Here is a 22,701-nt window from a genome sequence, read left to right as displayed (position 1 = left end):
AACCAATCTGACCCTCTCAGATCTAACTGAAATGTCTAGGGAAATGGAGCTATTACCATATTGCTTAAACCAATCTGACCCTCTCAGATCTAACTGAAATGTCTAGGGAAATGGGCTATTATATGGATCAACCCAAGAGCGTATCCGCTGGGGAAAACACTGATAAAATGCTAGTAAAAGCATCACACATGTTGTGTGAATGGAAAACTGACCATTTCTTATTTGTTAACTGAAAATGTTTATTTTGTGACTGTGTCCTAGTGTCATGATGATGTCTAAAAACCATATGTACCCAGCGTTGCCTCGTCTGTGTCCTCAGACTGGTCATGTGTTTGTGACTGTGTCCTAGTGTCATGATGATGTCTAAAAACCATACGTACCCAGCGTTGCCTCGTCAGTGTCCTCAGACTGGTCATGTGTTTGTGACTGTGTCCTAGTGTCATGATGATGTCTAAAAACCATATGTACCCAGCGTTGCCTCGTCTGTGTCCTCAGACTGGTCATGTGTTTGTGACTGTGTCCTAGTGTCATGATGATGTCTAAAAACCATATGTACCCAGCGTTGCCTCGTCAGTGTCCTCAGACTGGTCATGTGTTTGTGACTGTGTCCTAGTGTCATGATGATGTCTAAAAACCATATGTACCCAGCGTTGCCTCGTCAGTGTCCTCAGACTGGTCATGTGTTTGTGACTGTGTCCTAGTGTCATGATGATGTCTAAAAACCATATGTACCCAGCGTTGCCCCGTCAGTGTCCTCAGACTGGTCATGTGTTTTTTTTCTCACACTGCTCATATGGTCTATTTAACTTGTGTACAAGTTGTGTGTCGATTATGTCTTAAACCCTCATATCCAAAGGTTTTCTGGATGTCTGGATTCAGGGTGTGTATGTGTACAAGTATGTGTTTTGGGGTGTGTGTGTGTGTCACAAATGCCTCTCTCCGTGTCTCCGTGTCGTCAGCCTGACTGTGCCCACTAGCACAGAGCCGGTGGGTTCGAACCCCTTTGAGGATGACGACGACGAGGATCTCCAGGGGACCGTGAAGGAACAGCCCGCTGTCGTCAACAACAACAACAGCAGCAGTCCGCTCAATGTCAAAAAAGTGGAGGAAGTGAAAACGTTGGTGAAAGAGAGACCCGCTCCCCCCTTTTCTTCCCTCTCTCCCTCTTCTTTTTTTTCTCCTCTCCCTCAGTCTTTGGGTGAATATTAGGATTTTAGTGTCACACATGTGTTTCTCAGGGTTGCACATATTTGTTCCAGCCAAGCACGAGCACACAGGGCTTGTTGATTAGTTGAGTCGTGGAACCAGGTGAGCTAGTGCTGGGCTAAGGCAAAAATGTGCACCCCTGAGAAACACTTCAATAACACACTATTGAGGCACACCCTTTCTGTCCTCTCATCTTTATTTTTCCCTTCACTCTTTCCTGTTATTCTTCCTCTCTTTTCCATGACTTCTCTCTTTTATTCCTCTCCTCATCTATCCTTCTCCCCTTCCTCTCCTCCCTTTGCCTTCTCTCCCTCTGTCACCCCTCCTTTTTTTTCTCTCTCTTTTTCTACCGCTCCCCTCCTCTCCCCTTTCTCCTTCCCTCTCCCTGGCTAGCGGCAGGCTGTGTTACGGTTGCATGGGCTCTCAGTGAGCGATCACACCAAACCTACATTAGTCATCACTCCTAACAGTGCCAAGTCCAGAGCATTCTTTCTGCGTGTATGTGTGTATTTGTCCTGTCGGTGTTTACTTTACAGTCAGATCTGTTGCAAGTTGGAACTTAAAAATACAATTTCTATAGAATTTAGACTTTTAAACAAAAGCCTTTCTACAACTTAGTGAGGAAACCTATATTGGGTCCTGTTTTACATTAGGGCTGATATTGACTCAAGGCAGGACAGAGAAACTAGCACTCATAAAGTCAACGTTGTGTGTCGGTCTCTCTGGCGTAAAGCAGGAACTATGAGGTGCCATTGGTGTTTGAGTGTACCAACTGCAAGAGTCTGACTGTAACCTGGCTTCAGAGGGCGTGTGTGCGTGAGGATGTATGTGTGTGTTTTATGGGTTTTCTGACTGGGGAAGAAGGGTGTTTGTTCATCTGGGTACTGTACATCTACCTCCCTCTAGTGGTGGATGGGGTGAACTCCAACCATGCTTTTGTACTGTACTCGTGTCACTGTGTCATTGTGTTGCCTTGCCTTACCTCAGCACTCTGTCTGTGTCCATTCCAAGTGGTGTCAAAGCAAACTCACAAATCCATTCACCAACAAAACCTCACAGCATTGGTTTCCTAAAAAGGCATGTTTTTTCCCCCCATTGGCTGATATGAGAGAGGAAGGGAGAAACCTATAATCTTTCAGTCTATGTATCCGGGCGGATTCGGACATGCATTTGCTGGGCCTTCTACATGTTGTGCTGTACTCTACATTGGTGTCGTTGTTTTTATGCCCTATTAACTCTATTTGTTCCCGCTTCTCTCGTCTGGCATGCTGGATTGTCCAATTGGTGTGTGAGCAGGGCGAGTAACATTTTCAAATGTCCCTTCTGTTGATTGCTGCCTCTGTCTGTTCAGCGCCAGTAGTGTGGAGAAGTCGCAAGAGTGGTCGGATGAGGAGACTGGGGTGAACCCGTTTTCCATTGAGGATGCCAACGGCGATGGGAACCCGTTTGAGGTGGAGCCGGCGTCCTCGGGGGTGTCTGTGGCCGTGCGTGCCCTCTACGACTACGAAGGACAGGAGCAGGATGAACTCAGCTTCAAAGCAGGTGTGTGTGTGTGTGAGAATACACTAAAGACTGTAAGTTAAGAGACCCCTGCCCCCCTATTCTCTAGTCTGCTGTCCTGTATGACCACCGCTAAGTGAAAGGACTGGATGTCTCCACCAGTCTTCTTTTACTTGCCATGTCCTGTCAGATCAGTTATCTTTGACAATTAAAACACAGAGAAAAGTGAGTGAGGCTGAGTTGAGTCACATCCTTTTTTAAGCTGCTCAACAGAAAGACATGCTCATCTACCACCATCTTTCCACATAATCATCTGTCCATTCCTCCCTGTTTTCCTTTTTGTCCTGAAGGCGAGGAGTTCACCAAGATAGGAAACGAGGACGACCAGGGCTGGTGCAGAGGGCGCCTGAAAGACGGCGTGGTGGGCCTCTACCCCGCCAACTACGTAGAAGACATCCAGTAATGACCGAGCCAGGGACGAGGAGGAAAACGAGAGAGGATGGGGTGAAGAGGAAAAAGAAAGTGGAGGAGATGGGGCAGGAGGGTGGGCATGGTAGGCCTCGCATTCACCCCTCTCACCCTCTCCCCCTACGTGGTAGTGAGTGAGTGAGTGAGTGAGTGAGTGAGTGAGTGAGTGAGTGAGTGAGTGAGTGAGTGAGTGAGTGAGTGAGTGAGTGAAAGGGGTGGCAGAAGGAAGGGGTTTGCCCATCGTAGAGGATGATGTTGTAGCTCTCTGTTGTATCTTCCTGGATCACATGTCGTTAAGCACAAATCTTCCTACAACTACAGCCTGCCCTCATTGTCAGCCTTTATGATGGGACACCCAGTACAGAGTCTAAAGCCAGCTACAAAAGCAAATGTTACTTAAAGCCATTACTGTTACAGAAGAAAATATATAAAAAGCTATTTGAAACATGTTACCTTCCAATTGTAGCTTGCAGTTATGAAGACGTTGAAAGAATTAACCGATTTAAAAGATGTGAACAGACATGGGAGAGGATATACATGTGTCCCATTCACGAGGTCGAGCACATTTTAGATTTGATTTGAAACTGATTGGAGACCTAAAAGTAATCTCAGTTGAATCTTTTAATTCATTTTTGTCATAGACAATTGGTGATACATATTTTTAGTTCTATAGATCTGATTCTATTGTAACACCAATTTGCAGTCCAGGATCTGATTTGGTAGTCTTATGTTGAAATAAGGGGAATTCCTAATTGCATGTTATTTCTTGCTCTGTTTTGAGCGTCCTTCACCCCATCCTTTTGACAGTAATCAAGGTTTTATTTTTTTTCCACATGAAAGCCATTTGTCTGAAATATCAGAACCTACATCCCCATTTTCTTATTTGACTTTTCAAATGTTTTGAGAAAAGGGCTTGGAATTCATGGCAGTGCCGGTTCAGAACAATTATCTTTCTTATCTGATGCTTATAGTTCAGATTTGTCTTGTTATGCCTTTTTTTTGTATTTTAAATCTGATTTATGTTTTGCTCAGCGAATAGTTGATGAATGAGAGAAACCGAGATGATGAATTATATCCAGTTCTTCCACCATCACCAACCAGCCTGGTCTCAGAGCATTTCATATTATTCTGTAAATGCTCTGATACCATGTTGCGCCAACCCACATTTTAACAATAAGTGACGCACTCAGAAGTTCTCCTGTAACCTTTACCCCTCAACTTTAATTGATTGTATATTCTTTAATTGTTTCATTGTATCGGCTCACCTATTGATTGTACACGTTTGCTGGTCATTCTAGTATCAGGGACATTCACCAGGGCACATAGGACTCTGGCCAAACGTAGCACACTATGTAGGGCATAGGGTGCCATTTGTGACAGCCTCTATTCACTCAATTGACTTCACATTCTGTTGGTTGATTTTTACATCATGTGGATGTTGTTTTGTCTTTCCACACTGAATGTTTGGCATTAAGGTGTGTCACTTGAAGCCAGGACCTTTCGCTGTAGCTTGCACTGGATGTCCATTCAAAGCTTTGGGAGAATATACTTTTTTTTGTGGCAGCAAAACAATGTTGCACGTTCAGCAATAAAAACCACAGCTTTTACTGTTTTTCACAAACTAGAGGGTCCGATTTAATAAAAGTATGTTTGCATGTAAATAGCGAGGAACCTATGAACAAATTTAAGCAGTTATAGATTAGGGAGTTGTGATTTAAATTTCTATTTGGAAATCAAAGACTGTTAATTTATAAGATGCCTTAAGTGCTTTTGTTCTCTGTCAGATGAAATGCTGTGATTCGGAAACAAATTGTACAATAATTGAATGTTTTATGGCGAATGTCTCGTGAATTTGCTGTCTTGTTGCGTTTGTAAATATAATGTATCTCCAGAGGGGCCAGAGCCTACTTACGATTAGTAATTGACAAATAACTGTGAGATTATAATTCTCATTTTCTTTTAAAGTTAATGATTGACAAACACCACACCCTTAACGCCACCACATGTGCATTACCAGTATTGGCAAACTATATCTGTTATTTAGGACCCATCCCAATTCCCATCTCTGGTATAGGTTTACCCTATTGGGAGTTGACGTTATGGCTCTTACATTGTTGTGAGTACATTCTTTAGCAAACACTGTTTACGCATGATGCTCCTGGAAATATCACCTACAATTTATGCCTAAAACCGCATATCGAGAGGAAGATTGATTTGGTATGATATTAGTTTTCTGTCAGTGTGAGAGGTTATGCTGTGTGTTTCAGGTCATGAGATGTATATCATTGGTTTCAGGTCATGCCATCAACAGAACACTGCAGTACACTTTACTTGCACAACTCAGTTTGCCAATGTTATCCCACAGCATACATTATAAATGAATTGAACGAAAAGAGAAGTTTTACTGTTGTCATTCCTTTTTTTCAATTAAACATACAGTATCAAGGATAATATAAATAAATTTAACTTTTCTACCCAGACCTCCCATGTTACAATAATGCCCACGTGTTCCTGCTGACCAATCAGAGCACAGGCAAAAAAATGTTATCGTTCTGACCGTGTGCCTTTACCCATGACGAGCACGGAAGTATTTTTGATTTGCAGGGAAACAAATTTGCTAAACGCTGCGCTTTACCTACCAGGTGTAATTAACAACAGGTGGAAAGATGTCAGAGCCCAGCAAGCAAGATATTGCTGCCATTTTCAAACGACTACGTTCCCTTTCTACGAATAAGGTGAGAGTTGATAAGCTTTCGGCCTTTAACGAGGAAATAGCTAATGTTAGCTAGCTAGCTTCAGAGAGTAAAAAATGACACGTAGCACTGTTTTGCTGGGCAGGGGTAGATGCGTCGTAACAAACTCACATGGAAAAGCTTTGAACCTCGTATGCTTATTGCACATCCTCCTGACAAAATGTTTTTTCATTGTTGAAAGAATTGGCATGAGCAGTTTAAACGAACGATAGAACATCCTGGACAGTCACGTTCGAGCCAGCTGTCATGTGGCATGATGACAGTTGGGTCAAAGATGGTACTTTAAGAAACTGGTTGGACAGTCCACTTCGTTAGCATGTTTATTGTAAATTATAGATGTCTGGTAAATGTTGACTCATGCACACCACAAATATGAAAGACGTCACACAGACATAAACAATACCTTTTGGCTCATCCAGCTGTTTCCGTCTGCTGTTTAGGCCTGGCTACATAGAACGCGACAATGTTGCAACCGCAAGCATCGAAAAGCTGTTTTGGAAACATTGTTTCCACTAAATTGCAACATTTGTAACTAGCTAGTTTAGAAATAATTTTGTTAAATATCGCGTTCTCTTAATGTGTGGACAAGTAGAGGTAATAAAATAAGTTTATACTAGAAAATAATAATAGGAATATAAAAAAATAATATACAGTATGAAGTCAATATTTTGTACTTCAGACCTCCACGCTACTGTGTTGCTATATTATTTGTTAGTGTTTTGCTATCTATTTGTCATGCGCTCATATTAACTTGCTTATCAATGTCCCCAAAGACTTATCACTGCATAAAGGGGACAGCGAACACATTGTCTGTATCCAAGTCGCATGTTTTCCAAAGTTGCTGAACTTCTTTTCTATTACAGGCGTGCTTTGACTGTTCGGCTAAGAATCCTAGTTGGGCCAGTATCACCTATGGAGTGTTTCTCTGTATAGACTGCTCAGGAACACACAGGTCATTAGGAGTGCACTTGTCATTCATCAGGTAAGGAACAATGAACGAAAAAACTCATTTGTTGCCTACCCCATCCGGTTCTTTCAGATCTACACTAGTGGGTAGGGGCTAGAGATTGTTTCTGGACAGGACCATTGGCTTTGCACAACTCACAGTTTTACACATTGATGGTCCAATGGAGTGTTCAGAATCAGAACGGTGTATTGTTTGCTTCAGGTCTACTGAGCTGGACTCTAACTGGTCCTGGTACCAGCTGCGATGCATGCAGGTGGGCGGCAATGCCAGCGCGGTGAGTAAAGCCATCCACGGTGGGCATTGACTTGTGGGCAGCCACGTCCCAACCTGCTGTGTAAAGCGCTGAGAGAGTGGTACTAGTAGTTATGTTTCTGACTGCATGAGTGGGCATTATCTCTAGAATGTATAGGGTACTATATGTTGTCATGGTGTCACAAAAGGGCCCTGTATAATACCTGTATGATTAATGCAATATTTTGATAACTATTAACAATACCTTTTTTGTATTACAGAGTCAATGTGTAATTCAAACCATTGTTTTCCCCCTGTGTCTCTCAGAATGCCTTCTTTGCCCAGCAAGGCTGCACGTCCAATGCCGCCAACACCAAGTACAACAGCCGAGCCGCTGCGCTCTACCGCGAGAAGATCAAGACCTCGGCCACGCAGGCCACAAGGCGCTTCGGCACTGAGGTGCCAAACACATACATCCAAACATTCCAATGGGCAAAAATGAATTTAGTCAATATTGGTTACTTGTTATACTGTCTTTAACAACAGAATCATGTCGCATCAACATGGCTGATTTAAATTATTGTGTACTTAGGCCCTATAGATGCCAATGAATCCGCTGTTTTGTTTCCCTGCAGTTGTGGCTGGACAGCCAGGCCCCCCTCTCTCCAACATCTCCTGTCAATAAGGAGGAGGATTTCTTCAGTATGCACGCGCAGGTGTGTGTGTGTGTGTGTGTGTGTGCTCACCCCTGAGTGTGTGTGACTGTTAGTACTTATTTGTTTGAAATTGTAGAAGATTATGGATGTGTGCATGTTGTTTACATGGTCTTGTCCTTACCTTGCGTATTTTGGCAGGCAATCCCTGATGATCGTAGCTCCACCCAACCTAATATAACAAGCTCCGCCCAGATGAATCTAAGCCCCACCCCAGTAGAGGAACCCTCTACAAAAGAAACCGAGAGAGACAAAAACGGTACACCTCTACTTCAATATTTACACTTCAGAAACACACATACACTTGCATCTGTTTGTCCATGTCGTCTATGCCCTCAACTCTTTCTGTCTTCAGGTAATACAGAGGGTCCCAGTGTTGACGTGCTAAGTATGTCTCCTAAAGAAGCCTTAGGTAAGAGGACCAAGAGATTATGCCCTAGAGACTAAAGATACTCAACTAGAACCTTAAGCATTAGGAGTACATTAATTATCTGAGCCTGGAACAGTAGCTCTTAGCAGCTTCTATCAACTGTATTCTAAAGCCCACTGTCACTTCTCCCTTAGAATCCTCCTCTCTTCTCAAGAAGAAACCAGCTGGGGCCAAGAAAACAGTATGTACTCTATGGTAGTGGATTTAAGGAGGTAATGTTCCTCCCCTGTACCTATGAGTGTTGTGCTTATGAATAAGAGTGAATTTGGTGATGGTTATGTGTGTGTGTGGGTGAGACATTTAGTGTGAATGGACTGTGTACATCACTCATGGATCTTGTCTACTAATCTACTGACCTACGTGCTCACGTCTGTGTCCTGTGTTTTGTCTCAGTTGGGTGCTAAGAAAGGTGGTCTTGGGGGTAAGAAGGTGAGCAAACAGAGTTTCTGTGACCTGGAGAAGAAGGCACAGGCGGTAGACAAACTCAATGAGAGAGATACAGCACCCACCACCAAGAACAGCCCCCAACCAGCAGAGGAATCCATGTGAGTCTCTCTCCAATTTAAATGGCCTTTAATTGGCCTCCCGCTCTCTCATCCACATTTATTATTCTCTCATCTTCACTGCTTATCCATTTCACGCTCTCCACCTCTTCCTCTCTCTAGTGGTGCCTCCATGAGACTGGCCTATAAGGATCTGGAGGCGCAGCAGAGGAGTAATACAGAGAAGATGAAGGGGATGGGGGAGAAGAAGAAGGAGCAGGCTGAGAGACTGGGCATGGGCTTTGGCAGCAGGAGGTGGGGGGATTGCATTTATGGTGGTGGTGATAAAAGGATTAGTTTATTTCTTAACACACTTTTTACAGATTTTCTATGTAGAATAGTTTTAAAGGGTTACTTTACATTGCAGGGGATAAGTCACTCATCTTCTAAAACGGGGATTCGCTAACTTTTTGCCGTGCGATCCCATTTTGATATTAAAACATTTTGGCGACCCCACCATGTAAAAAAAATGTATTATCATCTGCCAATGTTTGTTTATTTAATTTGAGTTATGACAGTATTAGAAATCTGTCAGACAGTATTTTGACACTTTCATTCTGACAGCTAAGGTTTGAAGTGACTGAAATGCATCAGAAAGGTATTGGGAAGTTCAGAAGATCATCAGGCAATAATGTTGTTTGGTGTTCTGTGTAGAAAAGAACATAATTGATTATGTTCTTTTTCTCCCAGTCTGATTTAGTGTCTGGTCTTGTCCACTCGGTTCTAACAGCTAGTAAAGGGAAACAGTATGTGTTCCTGAGTTATCTTTCAGTGATGGGGTCATAGTATTTTGTAGCTTAAACAGTACTGACGTAACCCCAAGTTCAAATGTTCTCTCGCGACCCGATTTTTCAAATCATTTGACCCCTAGTTTGGGAAAACCTGATCTAAAATAATTATATTATTGTTGGGACTGAAACATGTTGTAACCATTGGAGATATTGTGGTAACAAATACTTTGATTATTTGACTCCATTGTCTTTCCCCCTCTCTATCTCCCTCTAGTGGAGTGTCTCACTCTGTGTTGTCAGACATGCACACTATCCAGCAGGAGAGCCCAGTGGGGTCCAAGCAGCCCACTAAGAGCCGGAGGTACACAGAGAAGGAGGAAGAGGAGACTGACGAAGGCTCCTTTACATCCAGGTCACCACACTCCGCCAACGTTCCAATACTTTAGCAATGGATCATTCCTTCTGTCATTCCTTCTTGGAAGTAATCACTGACATGGCTAGCCTGGTCTCAGATCTCTTTGTGTTGCCTTGTAATTGTAGTTGGAAAGACATCACAAAAAGATCTGGGACCAGGCTGTGATCTGGGAATGAAATCCATTAAATTGAGTTCTCTTTTCCATATGAAACCCATCAGGATGTCGATGACCAAGTTTGATGACCCGACAGAATCCTCTGACAAGTTCTTCTCCAATTGGAGCGAGACAGGGGAGTCTGGCTGGAGGAAAGAGAGCAGGAAGCCAGAGCCAGACTTCTACCTGAGCACCAAGAGTTCCTCACAGGATGACAGGTACTATATGACTGTTTGATTTCCAGGGATGAAAATACAGAGATGCATGTGAAAAAGTAACATTTTATTTTGGCCGTATAAGTCCCCTGAGCCACTTATTTTTTTAAATTATATTTTAAGTTTCTCACTGTAATTGTCACTGAATGCCGCCTCCCTCTCTCTCACACACAGGACCGCAGCCCGGCGGAAAGCAGACCCAGTCCCTGTCTCAGACTCAGGCGACGCCCGTAAGAAGTTTGGGGACGTCAAGGCCATCTCCTCTGACATGTACTTTGGCAAGCAGGATGACTCTGAGGTAGGCACACTGTCATGGGACACACATACAGTACCAGTCAAAAGTTTGGACACATCTACTCATTCAAAGGTTTTTCCTTTATTTTTACAATTTACAATAATAGTGAAGAGATCAACACTATGAAATAACACATGTAATCATGTAGTAACCAAAAAAAGTGAAGAACCTCAAATATAAAATATTTAGATTTTTTTAAGGTAGCCACCCTTTGCCTTGATGACAGCTTTGCACATGCTTGGCATTCTCTCAACCAGCTTCATGAGGTAGTTACCTGAAATGCGTTTAAATTAACAGATGTGCCTTGTTAAAATGTCATTTGTGTAATTTTTTTTCCTTAATGCGTTTGAGCCAATCAGTTGTGTTGTGACAAGGTAGGGGTGGTATACAGAAGATAGCCCTATTTGGTAAAAGACCAAGTCCATTTTATGGCAAGAACAGCTCAAACAAGCAAAGAGAAATGACAGTCCATTACTTTAAGACATGAAGGTCAGTCAATGTGGAACATTTTAAGAACTTTGAACGTTTCTTCAAGTGCAGTCGCAAAAACCATCAAGCGTTATGATGAAACTGGCTCTCGTGAGGACCGCCATAGGAAAGGAATACCCAGTTATCTCTGCTGCAGAGGATCGGTTTATAAGCCCCCGTGATATGCAACTTTTCAAGGAAGCAAGAAACCAATATACACAGGCAGTTAGAAAAGCCAAGGCTAGCTTTTTCAAGCAGAAATTTGCTTCCTGCAACAAACTCAAAAATGTTCTGGGACACTGAAGTCCATGGAGAATAAGAACACCTCCTGGCAGCTGCCCACTGCACTGAGGATAGGAAACACTGTCACCACCGATAAATCCACTTTAATTGAGAATTTCAATAAGCATTTTTCTACGGCTGGCCATGCTTTCCACCTGGCTACCCCTACCCCGGTCAACAGCACTGCACCCCCCACAGCAACTCGCACAAGCCTTCCCCATTTCTCCTTCTCCCAAATCCAGTCAGCTGATTTTCTGAAAGAGCTGCAACATCTGGACCCCTACAAATCAGCCGAGCTAGACAATCTGGACCCTTTCTTTCTAAAATGATCTGCCGAAATTGTTGCAACCCCTATTACTAGCCTGTTCAACCTCTTTCGTGTTGTCTGAGATTCCCAAAGATTGGTAAGCAGCTGCGGTCATCCACCTCTTCAAAGGGGAGGCACTCTTGACCCAAACTGCTCCAGACCTATCCTACTCTGCCTTTCAGACCTATCCTACCCTATCTATCTAAGGTCTTCGAAAGCCAAGTTAACAGATTACTGACCATTTAGAATCTCACCTCATTTGCTCACATTGTATATAGACTTATTTTTCTTCTGTATTGACTGTATGTTTGTTTTACTCCATGTGTAACTCTCTCGTTGTGTGTCGAACTGCTTTGCTTTCTTGGCCAGGTCACAATTGTAAATGAGAACTTGTTTTCAACTTGCCTACCTGGTTAAATAAAGGTGAAATGTAGATGTTTTTTATATTTGAGTTAACAGCCTCAGATTGCAGCCTAAATAAATGCTTCACAAAGTTCAAGTAACAGACACATTTCAACGTCAGCTGTTCAGAGGAGACTGCGTGAATCAGGCCTTCATGGTCGAATTGCTGCAAAGAAACCACTGCTAAAGGACACCAATAAGAAGAGACTTGCTTGGGCCAAGAAACACGAGCAATGTACATTAGATTTGTGGAAATCTGTCCTTTTGGTCTGAGTCCAAATTTGAAATTTTTGGTTCCAACCGCTGTGACTTTGTGAGATGCAAAGTAGGTCAACCGATCTCCGCATGTGTGGTTCCCACCGTGAAGCATGGAGGTGTGATATTGTGGGGGATATATATTTGCTGGTGACAGTCTGATTTTATTTAGAATTCAAGGTACACTTAGCCAGCATGGCTACCACAGCATTCTGCAGCGATACACCATCCCATCTGGTTTGCGCTGAGTGGGATTATCATTTGACACCCGACCTCAACCCAATTGAGATGATTTGGGATGAGTTGGACTGCAGAGTGAAGGAAAAACAGCCAACAAGTGCTCAGCATATGTGGGAACTCCTTCAAGACTGTTGGAAAAGCATTCCCGGTGAAGCTGGTTGAGAGTGCCAAGCGTGTGTAAAGCTGTCAAGGCAAAGGGTGGCTACTTAGAAGAATCTCATCTAAACAAATCAAAGGATACTTTAACACTTTTTTTTGGTTACTACATGATTCCATATGTTTTATTTCATAGTTTTGGTGTCCTCACTATTATTCTACAATATAGAAAATGACTAGAAACAAAGAAACCATTGAATGAGTAGGTGTTCTATAACTTTTGATTGGTAGTGAATATACAAAAAATGGATTTGCTTTCCTTTTTATTTGAGTCTATAATTATGTTGTACTGATGTTCCTACCTTTGATCTAATTGACTGCCAGTATCAAATGTCTGCCAGTGTTGACTGTTCTGGTTAAAGTTTTACACTAGGCTGTGATGTCCTACAAGCCTCTCAGGCTGGTGTTTACAGTTCATTTGGTGCTATGGAATTAATTTATGTCTTTCTCAGAGAAGGCTGTTAAACATTTATCTGCTTCTGTTCTGGCTGTTTCCCCCTGTTGCAACATTGCTTTTTGATTGATTATTATCTACAACTGCTGTGCTTTTTTAAATTTTTTTAATCTACCTGAAAATCCCTGTTACAGTAATACCCCTATGTGTATGTAGTATGTTCATTGTTTAGTATCAAGTATTTGAAGTATTCATGTGGTTGTTTCCATGCAGTATGAGGCAAAGACTCGCTTGGAGAGGTTCTCTGAAAGCAACTCCATCAGCTCAGCTGACCTGTTTGATGACCCAAAGAAACAGGCGGGTAGGGAAGCAAACAAGTGTGTACTTAAACATCCATACAGTCCATTCGGGAAAGTATTAAGACCCCTTGTATTTTTCCACATTTTGTTACGTTACAGCTTTATTCTAAAATGGATTCAATAGTTGTTGTTTTTTCTTCTTCAATCTACGCACAGTACCCCATAATGACAAAGCAAAAAACAGGTTTTTAGACATTTTTGTAAATTGTATTAATCTAAAAACGGAAATCACATTTACATAAGTATTCACACCCTTTATTCAGTACTTTTTTGAAGCACCTTTGGCAGCGATTACAGCCTCAAGTCTTCTTGGATATGACACTACAAGCTTGGCACACCTGTATTTGGGGAGTTTCTCCCATTCTTCTCTGCAGATCCTCTCAAGCTCTATCAGGTTGGATGAGGAGTGCAGCTGCACAGCTATTTTCAAGTCTCTCCAGAGATGTTAGATTGGATTCAAGTATGGGCTCTGGCTGGGCCACTCAAGGACGTTCAGAGACTTGTTCCGAAGCCACTCCTGTATTGTCTTGGCTTTGTGCTCAGGGTCGTTGTCCTGTTGGAAGGTGAACCTTCACCCCAGTCTGAGATACTGAGCTCTCTGGAGCAGGTTTTCATCAAGGATCTCTCTGTGCTTTGCGCCATTCATCTTTGCCTCATCCTAACTAGTCTCCCAGTCCCTGCCACTGAAAACATCCCCACAGCTTCACCGTAGGGATGGTGCCAGGTTTCTTCTAGACGTGACGATTGGCAGTCCTGGCCAAAGAGTTCGATCTTGTTTTCATCAGACCATAGAATCTTGTTTCTCGTGGTCTGAGTCCTTTTAAGTGCCTTTTGTCAAAGTAAGCTGTCATGTACTGAGGAGTGGCTTCTGTCTGGCCACTCTACCATAAAAGGCCTGATTGGTGTAGTGCTACAGAGATGGTTGTCTTTCTGGAAGGTTCTCCCATCTCCACAGAGGAACTCTATCTTTGTTAGAGTGAACATTGGAAGAGTCTTGGTGGTTCTAAAATTCTTAAATTTTTGAGAATGATTGAGGCCACTGTGTTTTTTGGGACCTTCAATACTGCAGGAATGTTTGGGTACCCTTTCCCAGATCTGTGCCTCAACACAATCCTGTCTTGGAGATTTATGGACAATTCCTTTGACCTCATGACTTGGTTTTTCGCTCTGACATGCACTGTCAACTGTGGGACCTTACATACGTATGTATGCATATCTGTGTAAGGTCCCAAAGTTGACCGTCCATGTCAGAGCAAAAACCAAGTCCTCAACTGGCAGCTTCATTGAATAGTACCCGCAAAACTCCAGTCTCAACAGTGAAGAGGCAACTCCGGGATGTTGGCCTTCTAGGCAGAGTTCCTCTGTCCAGTGTCTGTTCTTTTGCCCATCTTAATCTTTTATTTTTATTGGCCAGTCTGAGATATAGCTTTTTCTTTGCAACTCTGCCTAGAAGGCCAGCATCCTGGAGTCGCCTCTTCACTGTTGACATTGAGACTGGTGTTTTGCGGGTACTATTTAATGAAGCTGCCAATTGAGGACTTGTGAGGCATCTGTTTCTCAAACTAGACACACTAATGTACTTGTCCTCTTGCTTAGTTGTGTACTGGGGCCTCCCTCTCCTCTTTCTATTCTAGTTAGAGACAGTTTGTACTGTTCTGTGAGGGAGTAGTACACAGCGTTGTATGACATCTTCAGTTTCTTGGCAATTTCTCGCATGGAATAGCCTTCATTTCTCAGAATATGAATAGACTGACGCATTTTAGAAAGTACGTTGTTTCTGTGCTTCTATTTTTGGCTGGGTTTCTGTACAGCACTTTAATATATCAGCTGATGTAAGAAGGGCTATGTAAATACATTTGATTTGTTTCTGGCCATTTTGAGCCTGTAATCAAACCAACAAATGCTGATGCTCCAGATACTCAACTAGTCTAAAGAAGGCCAGATTTATTGCTTCTTTAATCAGAACAACAGTTTTAAGCTGTGCTGCCATAATTGCAAAAGGGTTTTCTAACGATCAGTTAACCTTTTTAAAATGATAAACTTGGATTAGCTAACAGTGTGCCATTGGAACACAGGAGTGATGGTTGCTGATAATGGGCCTCTCTACACCTACATAGATATTTCATTAAAAAATCTGCCGTTTCCAGCAACAATAGTCATTAACAATGTCTACACTATTTCTGAGCAATTTGATATTTTAATGGACAAAAAAATGTGCTTTTCTTTCAAAAATGGAATTTCTATGTGACCCCAAACTTTTGAACGGTAGTGTATATGTATGTCTTCGGGTGTGCAGTTGAACAAGACAAAATCTTAGCAAATTCCACAAAGAAATCCTAAAATGGCCCTGACAATATTATTGGCACCTTCTAGAAGTAGTTAGAAATAATTAGGTGATTATCATTTACTTTGGAATTGAACTCACCTGTGGTGAGTTGAAGATGCCTGCAGTATAAAAACCATGTATTCAACCAGTTTTAATAGAGAAAAGGACTCGTTCTCCTGTTTTGTGGCACTGTGTTTACCGCAATGAGCATGGACAAAAAGGAAACCAGTGAGTTATGTCAAACACAAGATGGTAGCCAAGCATGGACAATCTCAAGGCTACAAGTCTATCTCCAGAGACCTTGATGTTCCTGTCTCCACCGTACGTAATGTTATCAAGACGTTTAAGGCCCATGCCGCTGTAGCCAACCTCACTGGACGTGGCCGCAAGAGAACTTGATGGAAGATTGCAGCGAAGGATTGTTTGAATGGTGGAGAAGGACCTCTGTCAACTGCCACACAGATTCAAGCTGACCTTCAGACATAAGGTACGACAGTTTCAACTCGCACCATCCTTCGCTAACTCATTGAAAGGGGGTTATATGGTAGGAGACCCAGGTGGACCCCACTGCTGATAAAGACCTGAACATGCCAAAATCCTTCTGGGAGAATGTCCTGTGGACCGATGAGACCAAATTAGAGCTTATTGGTAAAGCACACCATCTCTATGTTTACAGAAAACAAAATGAAGCCTTCAAAGAAAAGAACACCTTCCCTTCAGTCAAACGTGGAGGAGGTTCAGTGATGTTTTGGGGTTGCTTTGCTGCCTCTGGCACAGGGTGCCTTGAACATGTGCATGGCATCATGAAATCAGGTGAATGCCGAGGTATTTTGGAGCGCAGTGTCAGAAGCTGGGTCTCCGTTGAAGATCATGAGTCTTCCAGCAGGACAATGACCCCAAACACACTTCACAAAGAATGGTTCAAGACTAAACGCTGGACTGTTCTGAAGTGGCCAGCAATTAGTCCAGATCTAAATCCCATTAACTTGTGGAGAGATCTGAAGGCAGTTATTTTGACCAAAGGCTGTGCTACCAAATATTAAGTCTATGGTGTCAATGTCATTTCTTACATTTTAAATGGATATACTAAGTTCTGAAACAAATGTTCTGTTATATTAACAGTGAAATAAAGAATTGTAGTGACGGTGTTCAATTTCTTGAGTTACATGAAAAATTGCAAGTATATAATTTAACCATTTCATATCACTAAATCAAGAGAACACCAGGGCCCATATCCACAAAGCATCTGAGTCGGATCAGTTTTGCCTTTCAGATCATATTGAAATAGACTGGGGATCTATCTGATCCTAGATCAGCACTCCTAGTCTGATAGGTTTTATTAATCCAGGCACTGCATGTGTACACCTCCACAATTTAAACATCAGAAGAATGATCATTATAAAGCAACTGCCACCACTGATGTTACTAACCATCTCTCTCTCTCCGGTCCCCATGCAGCCAGCTCATATCGTCTGACCAACATGCTGCCCAGTGCTCCAGACATGTCCCAGCTGAAGCTGGGGGTCCGCTCTGCCGCCGGGAGGCTGTCCGTCATGGCCAGCGGAGTAGTCACGTCCCTTCAGGTTTGTGGTTCAAATGGCCCTGTTGGTTGGAGCTTGGTGCTAGCAGCAGATTGACTCCCACATGGGCCACATACTGAAGTGAATGTGTTATGGGGACTGTAAGCCGTAAGGTAATTTCAACACAATAAGAACTTGCCCTTTTTATATCATTATTCCAATTGGAAATCCAGTTTCTTTATTTAATTACTATGTAAGTGCACAGTAACAATATCAGTGACTATTTGGTCAAAGGCATGCTAGATAACAAAGTACATTGTGTATAAGGGCAACTTTATTTAAAGGTTACCTAATTATGCAGCATCAACACTCAGGCAACTGGTACGGTGTAAGCAGTAGGGTCTTACGTGTTGTGTATCTTCTTTGTTTCAGGACCACTACAGTGCGTGAGTCCAGTGTGTGTACCTGTGTTATGACACACACACACACACACACAACGTGTTAGGTCCCCTGGGTATTGGAGGCGGTGAACATCCTTACGAGCAATGGACAAGTTCAGCCGTGCAGAAGAGGGAGAGAGAATTAGTGACATTGTGTAGGCCAGAACATAGGCTATAGCTATATGTATGTGTGTGTGTGTGTGTGTGTGTCTCTATATAGCAGCTATTTGAATAAAGGACGTATTATCTACATTGGAGTTATGTCGAAACAACATCCTCTATGAGGTAGATGTATGAAGAACACTTATTTACGCAGCTTATTATTTAATCTGTCCAGGCCTTTGGTTTTGATATTTACAGATGTTTATATCAATGGTATTCAAAATACGTTTTTGTTATCATCCATTATGGTTCTAATTGAGGGTGACTTAGGTTTTGGGTTCCTTTTCCCCTGTGCAATTGTTATTGAATCATATGTCATCTTGGTCACCTTGGTTTTTATTTAACTATTTGCAATGAAGACATCATCTGGTAGCGTGATAACATGTATTTTTCTACATGCGGTATGTAAATAATTTAGTTAATCTGATGGGCATTGTTTTAATTACATGTCAAATGCAGGGAGATGTTAACATGTAGGACACATGTCTTAAATGTTAGGGTGCCTTCAAACCAAAATGCCTGCGACGCATTGTGCGTGTGCCGATTCACTGAATGTGTGTTTGGAGGTATGGTGAAGTGGAGAACATTCGAGGTGGGAGAAACATTATTTTACATTGGTTGACAGACCTCTAGTCAGGATGGGCTGCAACACAATGTCCCCGTCTCATCTGTTGGACAGTGTAAGTCTGCCATTTCATTCACTTCTATCCACCTGTACACTGCTCTCTGAAAAAAGGTGTTTGCTGTGCTTTTGAAGCATTGTTTGCATTGGTTTGAAAGTGCCCTTAGTCTTGGAAGTGTACTTATGTCTGTCACTCACTTATGTCACTTGACTGAAGGACCGAATACTTAGTGATTTCTTTGTGTGTGTGTGTGTGTGTGTGTGTATATAGACACTGGTAGGATACGGTCCTGTACAGTGTAGCATGATCTGGTCTGCCTCTCAGCAGCCAAACATATTATCCATTATTACTATTGGCTATCAGTTCAGATGAATGAAGGGAGTAGTATCTTAATATTTTGTCCCAGTACTCTCAAAAGGCTGTGTTTTAGACAGGCAGCACAATTCTGATCTTTTTTTCCTTCTAACTAATAGGTTAAAAAGATCTCAACAAAACAGAATTGCGCTGCCTGTCTAAACGCAGGCAAATAACCTATTCTATTTTCTGTGACCGCATTAATCTGTGAGAGGAACATAGGACACCCATCCAATTATTTTACCCTTCTGTGGCTATGAAGGAAAAGAGACAAGGAAAGGAACTCAAGCAAAAGAAATGGGACGTGGCCCTCTGATCAAGACCCATTGGCTGCCCATCCTAGGGCCTGACTCATTTCAACAACAGTTCTATGTGTTTAGTGAAGGGTAACATCTAACCCTTTGCTGAACAGATTCATTGTATATTACCTCTGTGAACTGTGTACCTTGTAGAGAATATTTAGGGTGTTTTAGAGTTTTTATTTTCACACTGGGTATATGTGGGTTATATTTTGGGAGTGTATGCATAATGTGGTTTTGTTATTTTGAGGGGAATGGCTAGAAGTCTTTAACTGGATGTTGCTAGAGGTATTTCTGGCTACCTAGTATCACCTAACTTCCTGACCATTTTATATACACCATATTTTGATCCTTACTAATTCAAATTCTTGAGTTGATTTAACATGGAAGATAAATATATTTAAGATGTAATGTTACCCATTTGAATCTGGATTTTTGTGTAGTGTGTAACTCAGTGACCAACCAGGGCTTTTGTTTAATCTCTTTCTACTGTAATCCAAAGAATTAGGATACATGTGCACATGCCCAAAAAATGTAAATTATGGGAAGATTTAGTTACTTTTTGTGTATTTTTATTCGAACCTGCAAGTATAAAAAAAAAAGTGTTGCTTGAATGTCCATCTATAGAACAGCACCTGAAGCGAATGTCATTGTTTAACAACAAATACATCTATGGACATGACTTCTTTAGAGATTCATTACATTTGTGTAATCAAGTGTGTATCATTGTTAGCTGCTGTGTATAAGAAACTTTGCTTTAGAATAAAACATGTACTGCACTTGCATGTCCCCAGTGGCAGACTTACCATTAGGCAACTCAGGCTGTTGCCTGGGGCCTCACATCATCCGGGGCCTTGTAAACTTGTCATTCTGTTTAATAATACATCATTTCTCTTATCTTGTCTCTCTGCGCATGAGAAACCTCTGATGTGCGCAATTTAGAGGTAGTGACAAATTGAGCGTTTTCAGTTTTTATCCTGTGAATTTGGCTCTAGCTTTTGAACAGTTGGGGCTATTATTATAACCGTGCCTGAAAGCCAAGACTCTCAGGAACCTGTCTTCTGTTTCGCTCTACAACGCTCACACGTGGTGCTGGACACGTTAGAAAGGATAGTGAAACAAACGCAATTGAAAACAATGCCGATATTTTATCCTACACATTATTTCCTGATTATCTTCCCTGATGTTTTACTGAACTTTCCAATACCTTTCTGAAGCATTTCACTCAATTTTGATGCAAGTAATTTGACATTTTCTTAGCCTTATGTGTATATATATATAAACATGGTTGCATTTTTTTCTGCTCTACTTTAGGGCCAGCACTACAAATAAGCGGCCGCTTAGGGCCTTGCATCCGTTAGGGAGATCCCCCCCCCACCCCCAAAAATATAGAGTTTAGAATAGAATACACAAGGTGCAATTTCAAGATGTGGCAGTGCATCATCAGTTATGTCAGTCACTGTGTCTGGATTTACACAACCAGCCAATTCTGATCTTTTTTTACACTACTTGGTCTTTTGACCAATCAGATTAGCTGAAAAAGATCTGATGTGATTTGGTCAAAAGACCAATTAGTGGGGGAAAAATAGAATTGAGTCACTCAATGTCAGCCAAAAAAAAGGATTTCTAGGTAAGTTAGTCTAGCCAGCTATCTTAACTTAATCATGGTTGAATTTCCAACCGAGCACACAGATCACATGCCCAGGGGCCCTACTACCACCAGAGTGCTCCCATTTGATTTTGTCGTTACTCTTACCAGATGTCGTATGAGCATGGCATAAGTCATGGCAAAATGTGCAGAATTGCAGGAAATTTGCTTTAAAACAGCAACATTTTCTCTCCATCCCATAGCAAAATGTGTAGAATTGCTGGAAATTTGCTTTAAAACAGCAACATTTTCTCTCCCCTTGACTTTTTCTGTCAATGATCTAAACAAAATACTCTACTGTAAAAGTGGAAGAAAAAAATCACACATTTATAAAATGCTTTTTTTTAAAAACCTTTATTTAACTAGGCAAGTCAGTTAAGAACAAATTCTTATATACAATGAAGGCCTACTCTGGCCAAACCCAGACGACACTGGGCCAATTGTGCACAGCCCTATGGGACTCCCAATCACGGCTGGATGTGATACAGCCTGGATTCTAACCAGAGACTGTCGTGGCGCCTCTTCCACTGAGATGCAGTGCCTTAGACTGCTGTGCCACTCGGGAATCTTCATTAAATACGTATTCAACCCCTCAATACATGTTAGAATCACCATTAGCAGCAATAACAGCTGTGAGTCTTTCTGGGTACGTCTCTTAAGAGCTTCCCACACCTGTATTGTGCAACATTTGCCCATTATTCTTTTTAAAATTCTTCAAGCTCTATTAAATTGGTTGTTGATCATTGCTAGGCAACCATTTTTAGCCATAGATTTTCAAGCAGTTTTAAGTCACAACTGTAACTTGGCCACTCAGGAACATTCACTGTCTTCTTGGTAAGCAACTCATCTCCTGATTAACGGTTAAAAGCATAAACATAACATGATGCAGCCGTCACTATGCTTGACAGAGTGGTACTCAGGAATGTGTTGTATTGGATTTGCCCCAAACATAACACTTTGTATTCATGACAAAAAGCTACTTTGCCACATTTTTAGCAATATTACGTTTGTGCTTTGTTGCAAACAGGATGCATGTTTTGGAATATGTTTTATTCTGTACAGGTTTCCTTCTCACTGTTTCAATTAGGTTAGTATTGTTGAATAACTACAATGTTGTTGATCCATCCTCAGTTTTATCCTATCACAGCCATTAAACTCTGTAACTGTTTTAAGGTCACCATTGGCATAATGGTGAAATCACTAAGCAGTTTCCTTCCTTCCTGTCAACTGAGTTAGGAAGGATGCCTGGATCTTTGTAGTGACTGGGTATATTGATACACCATCCAAAGTGTAATTAATAACTTCACCATGCTCAAAGGGATATTCAATGTCTGCTTTAAAAAAAATGTTTACCCATCCACCAATAGGTGCCCTTCTTTGCGAGGCATTGGAAAACCTCCCTGGTCTTTGGTTGAATCTGTGCTCGACTGAGGGACCTTACAGATAATAGTATGTGTGGGGTACAGAGATGAGGTAGTCATTAAAAAATCATGGTAAACACTATTATTGCACACAGAGGGAGTCAATGCAACTTATTATGTGACTTGTTAAGCTAATGTTTACTCTGCAAAAACAAAGGGGTTGAATACTTATTGACTCAATACTTTTCAGCTTTTCATTTTTTATTAATTTAAAACATTTCCAAAAACATAATTCCACTTTGACATGATGGTGTATTGTGTGTCGGCCAGTAACACAAATATTAGTTTAATCAATTTTAAACTCAGGCTGTAACACAACAAAATGTGGAAAGAGTCAAGGGGTGTGAATACTTTCTGAAGGCACTGTATGTAAATTGGTGAAATGTAATTTGCTCAAGGCCAAATAAACTGAATGTTTGGCTACC

The 22,701-nt window shown here is 41.7% G+C and overlaps 2 protein-coding genes across 5 annotated transcripts in view; both read left to right on the top strand.

Moving 5' to 3' along the window:
• The window catches only part of LOC135515723 (protein kinase C and casein kinase substrate in neurons protein 2-like), a 42,711-nt gene extending 37,697 nt beyond the window's left edge, over positions 1 to 5,014 (top strand). For 2 of the 4 annotated variants that reach the window (XM_064939417.1, XM_064939416.1), the window contains 3 exons: positions 960 to 1,118; positions 2,558 to 2,748; positions 3,057 to 5,014. In XM_064939417.1, coding sequence (XP_064795489.1) covers positions 960 to 1,118; positions 2,558 to 2,748; positions 3,057 to 3,169 — 463 coding nt within the window. In that variant the 3' untranslated portion in view covers positions 3,170 to 5,014. The remainder of the gene's footprint in view (positions 1 to 959; positions 1,119 to 2,557; positions 2,749 to 3,056) is intronic. The other 2 variants (XM_064939419.1, XM_064939418.1) reach the window with 1 other exon arrangement.
• Positions 5,015 to 5,727: 713 nt separating this feature from the next.
• On the top strand, positions 5,728 to 19,986 carry LOC135515722 (ADP-ribosylation factor GTPase-activating protein 3-like). Its single transcript, XM_064939415.1, has 16 exons — positions 5,728 to 5,909; positions 6,791 to 6,909; positions 7,096 to 7,168; positions 7,453 to 7,584; positions 7,761 to 7,841; positions 7,980 to 8,097; positions 8,194 to 8,250; positions 8,403 to 8,449; positions 8,662 to 8,813; positions 8,934 to 9,065; positions 9,816 to 9,953; positions 10,176 to 10,328; positions 10,500 to 10,623; positions 13,398 to 13,485; positions 17,268 to 17,392; positions 17,762 to 19,986. The coding sequence occupies exons 1-16, from the start codon at positions 5,841 to 5,843 to the stop codon at positions 17,777 to 17,779; spliced, it is 1,626 nt and encodes a 541-aa protein (XP_064795487.1). The 5' UTR covers positions 5,728 to 5,840; the 3' UTR covers positions 17,780 to 19,986.
• Positions 19,987 to 22,701: the final 2,715 nt, after the last annotated feature.

This window comes from Oncorhynchus masou, chromosome 27 (assembly GCF_036934945.1).
Source record: "Oncorhynchus masou masou isolate Uvic2021 chromosome 27, UVic_Omas_1.1, whole genome shotgun sequence".
NCBI lineage: Eukaryota > Metazoa > Chordata > Actinopteri > Salmoniformes > Salmonidae > Oncorhynchus > Oncorhynchus masou.
The sequence above is the reverse complement of the archived record's forward strand: the minus strand, read 5'-3'. Positions and strand labels throughout refer to the sequence as shown.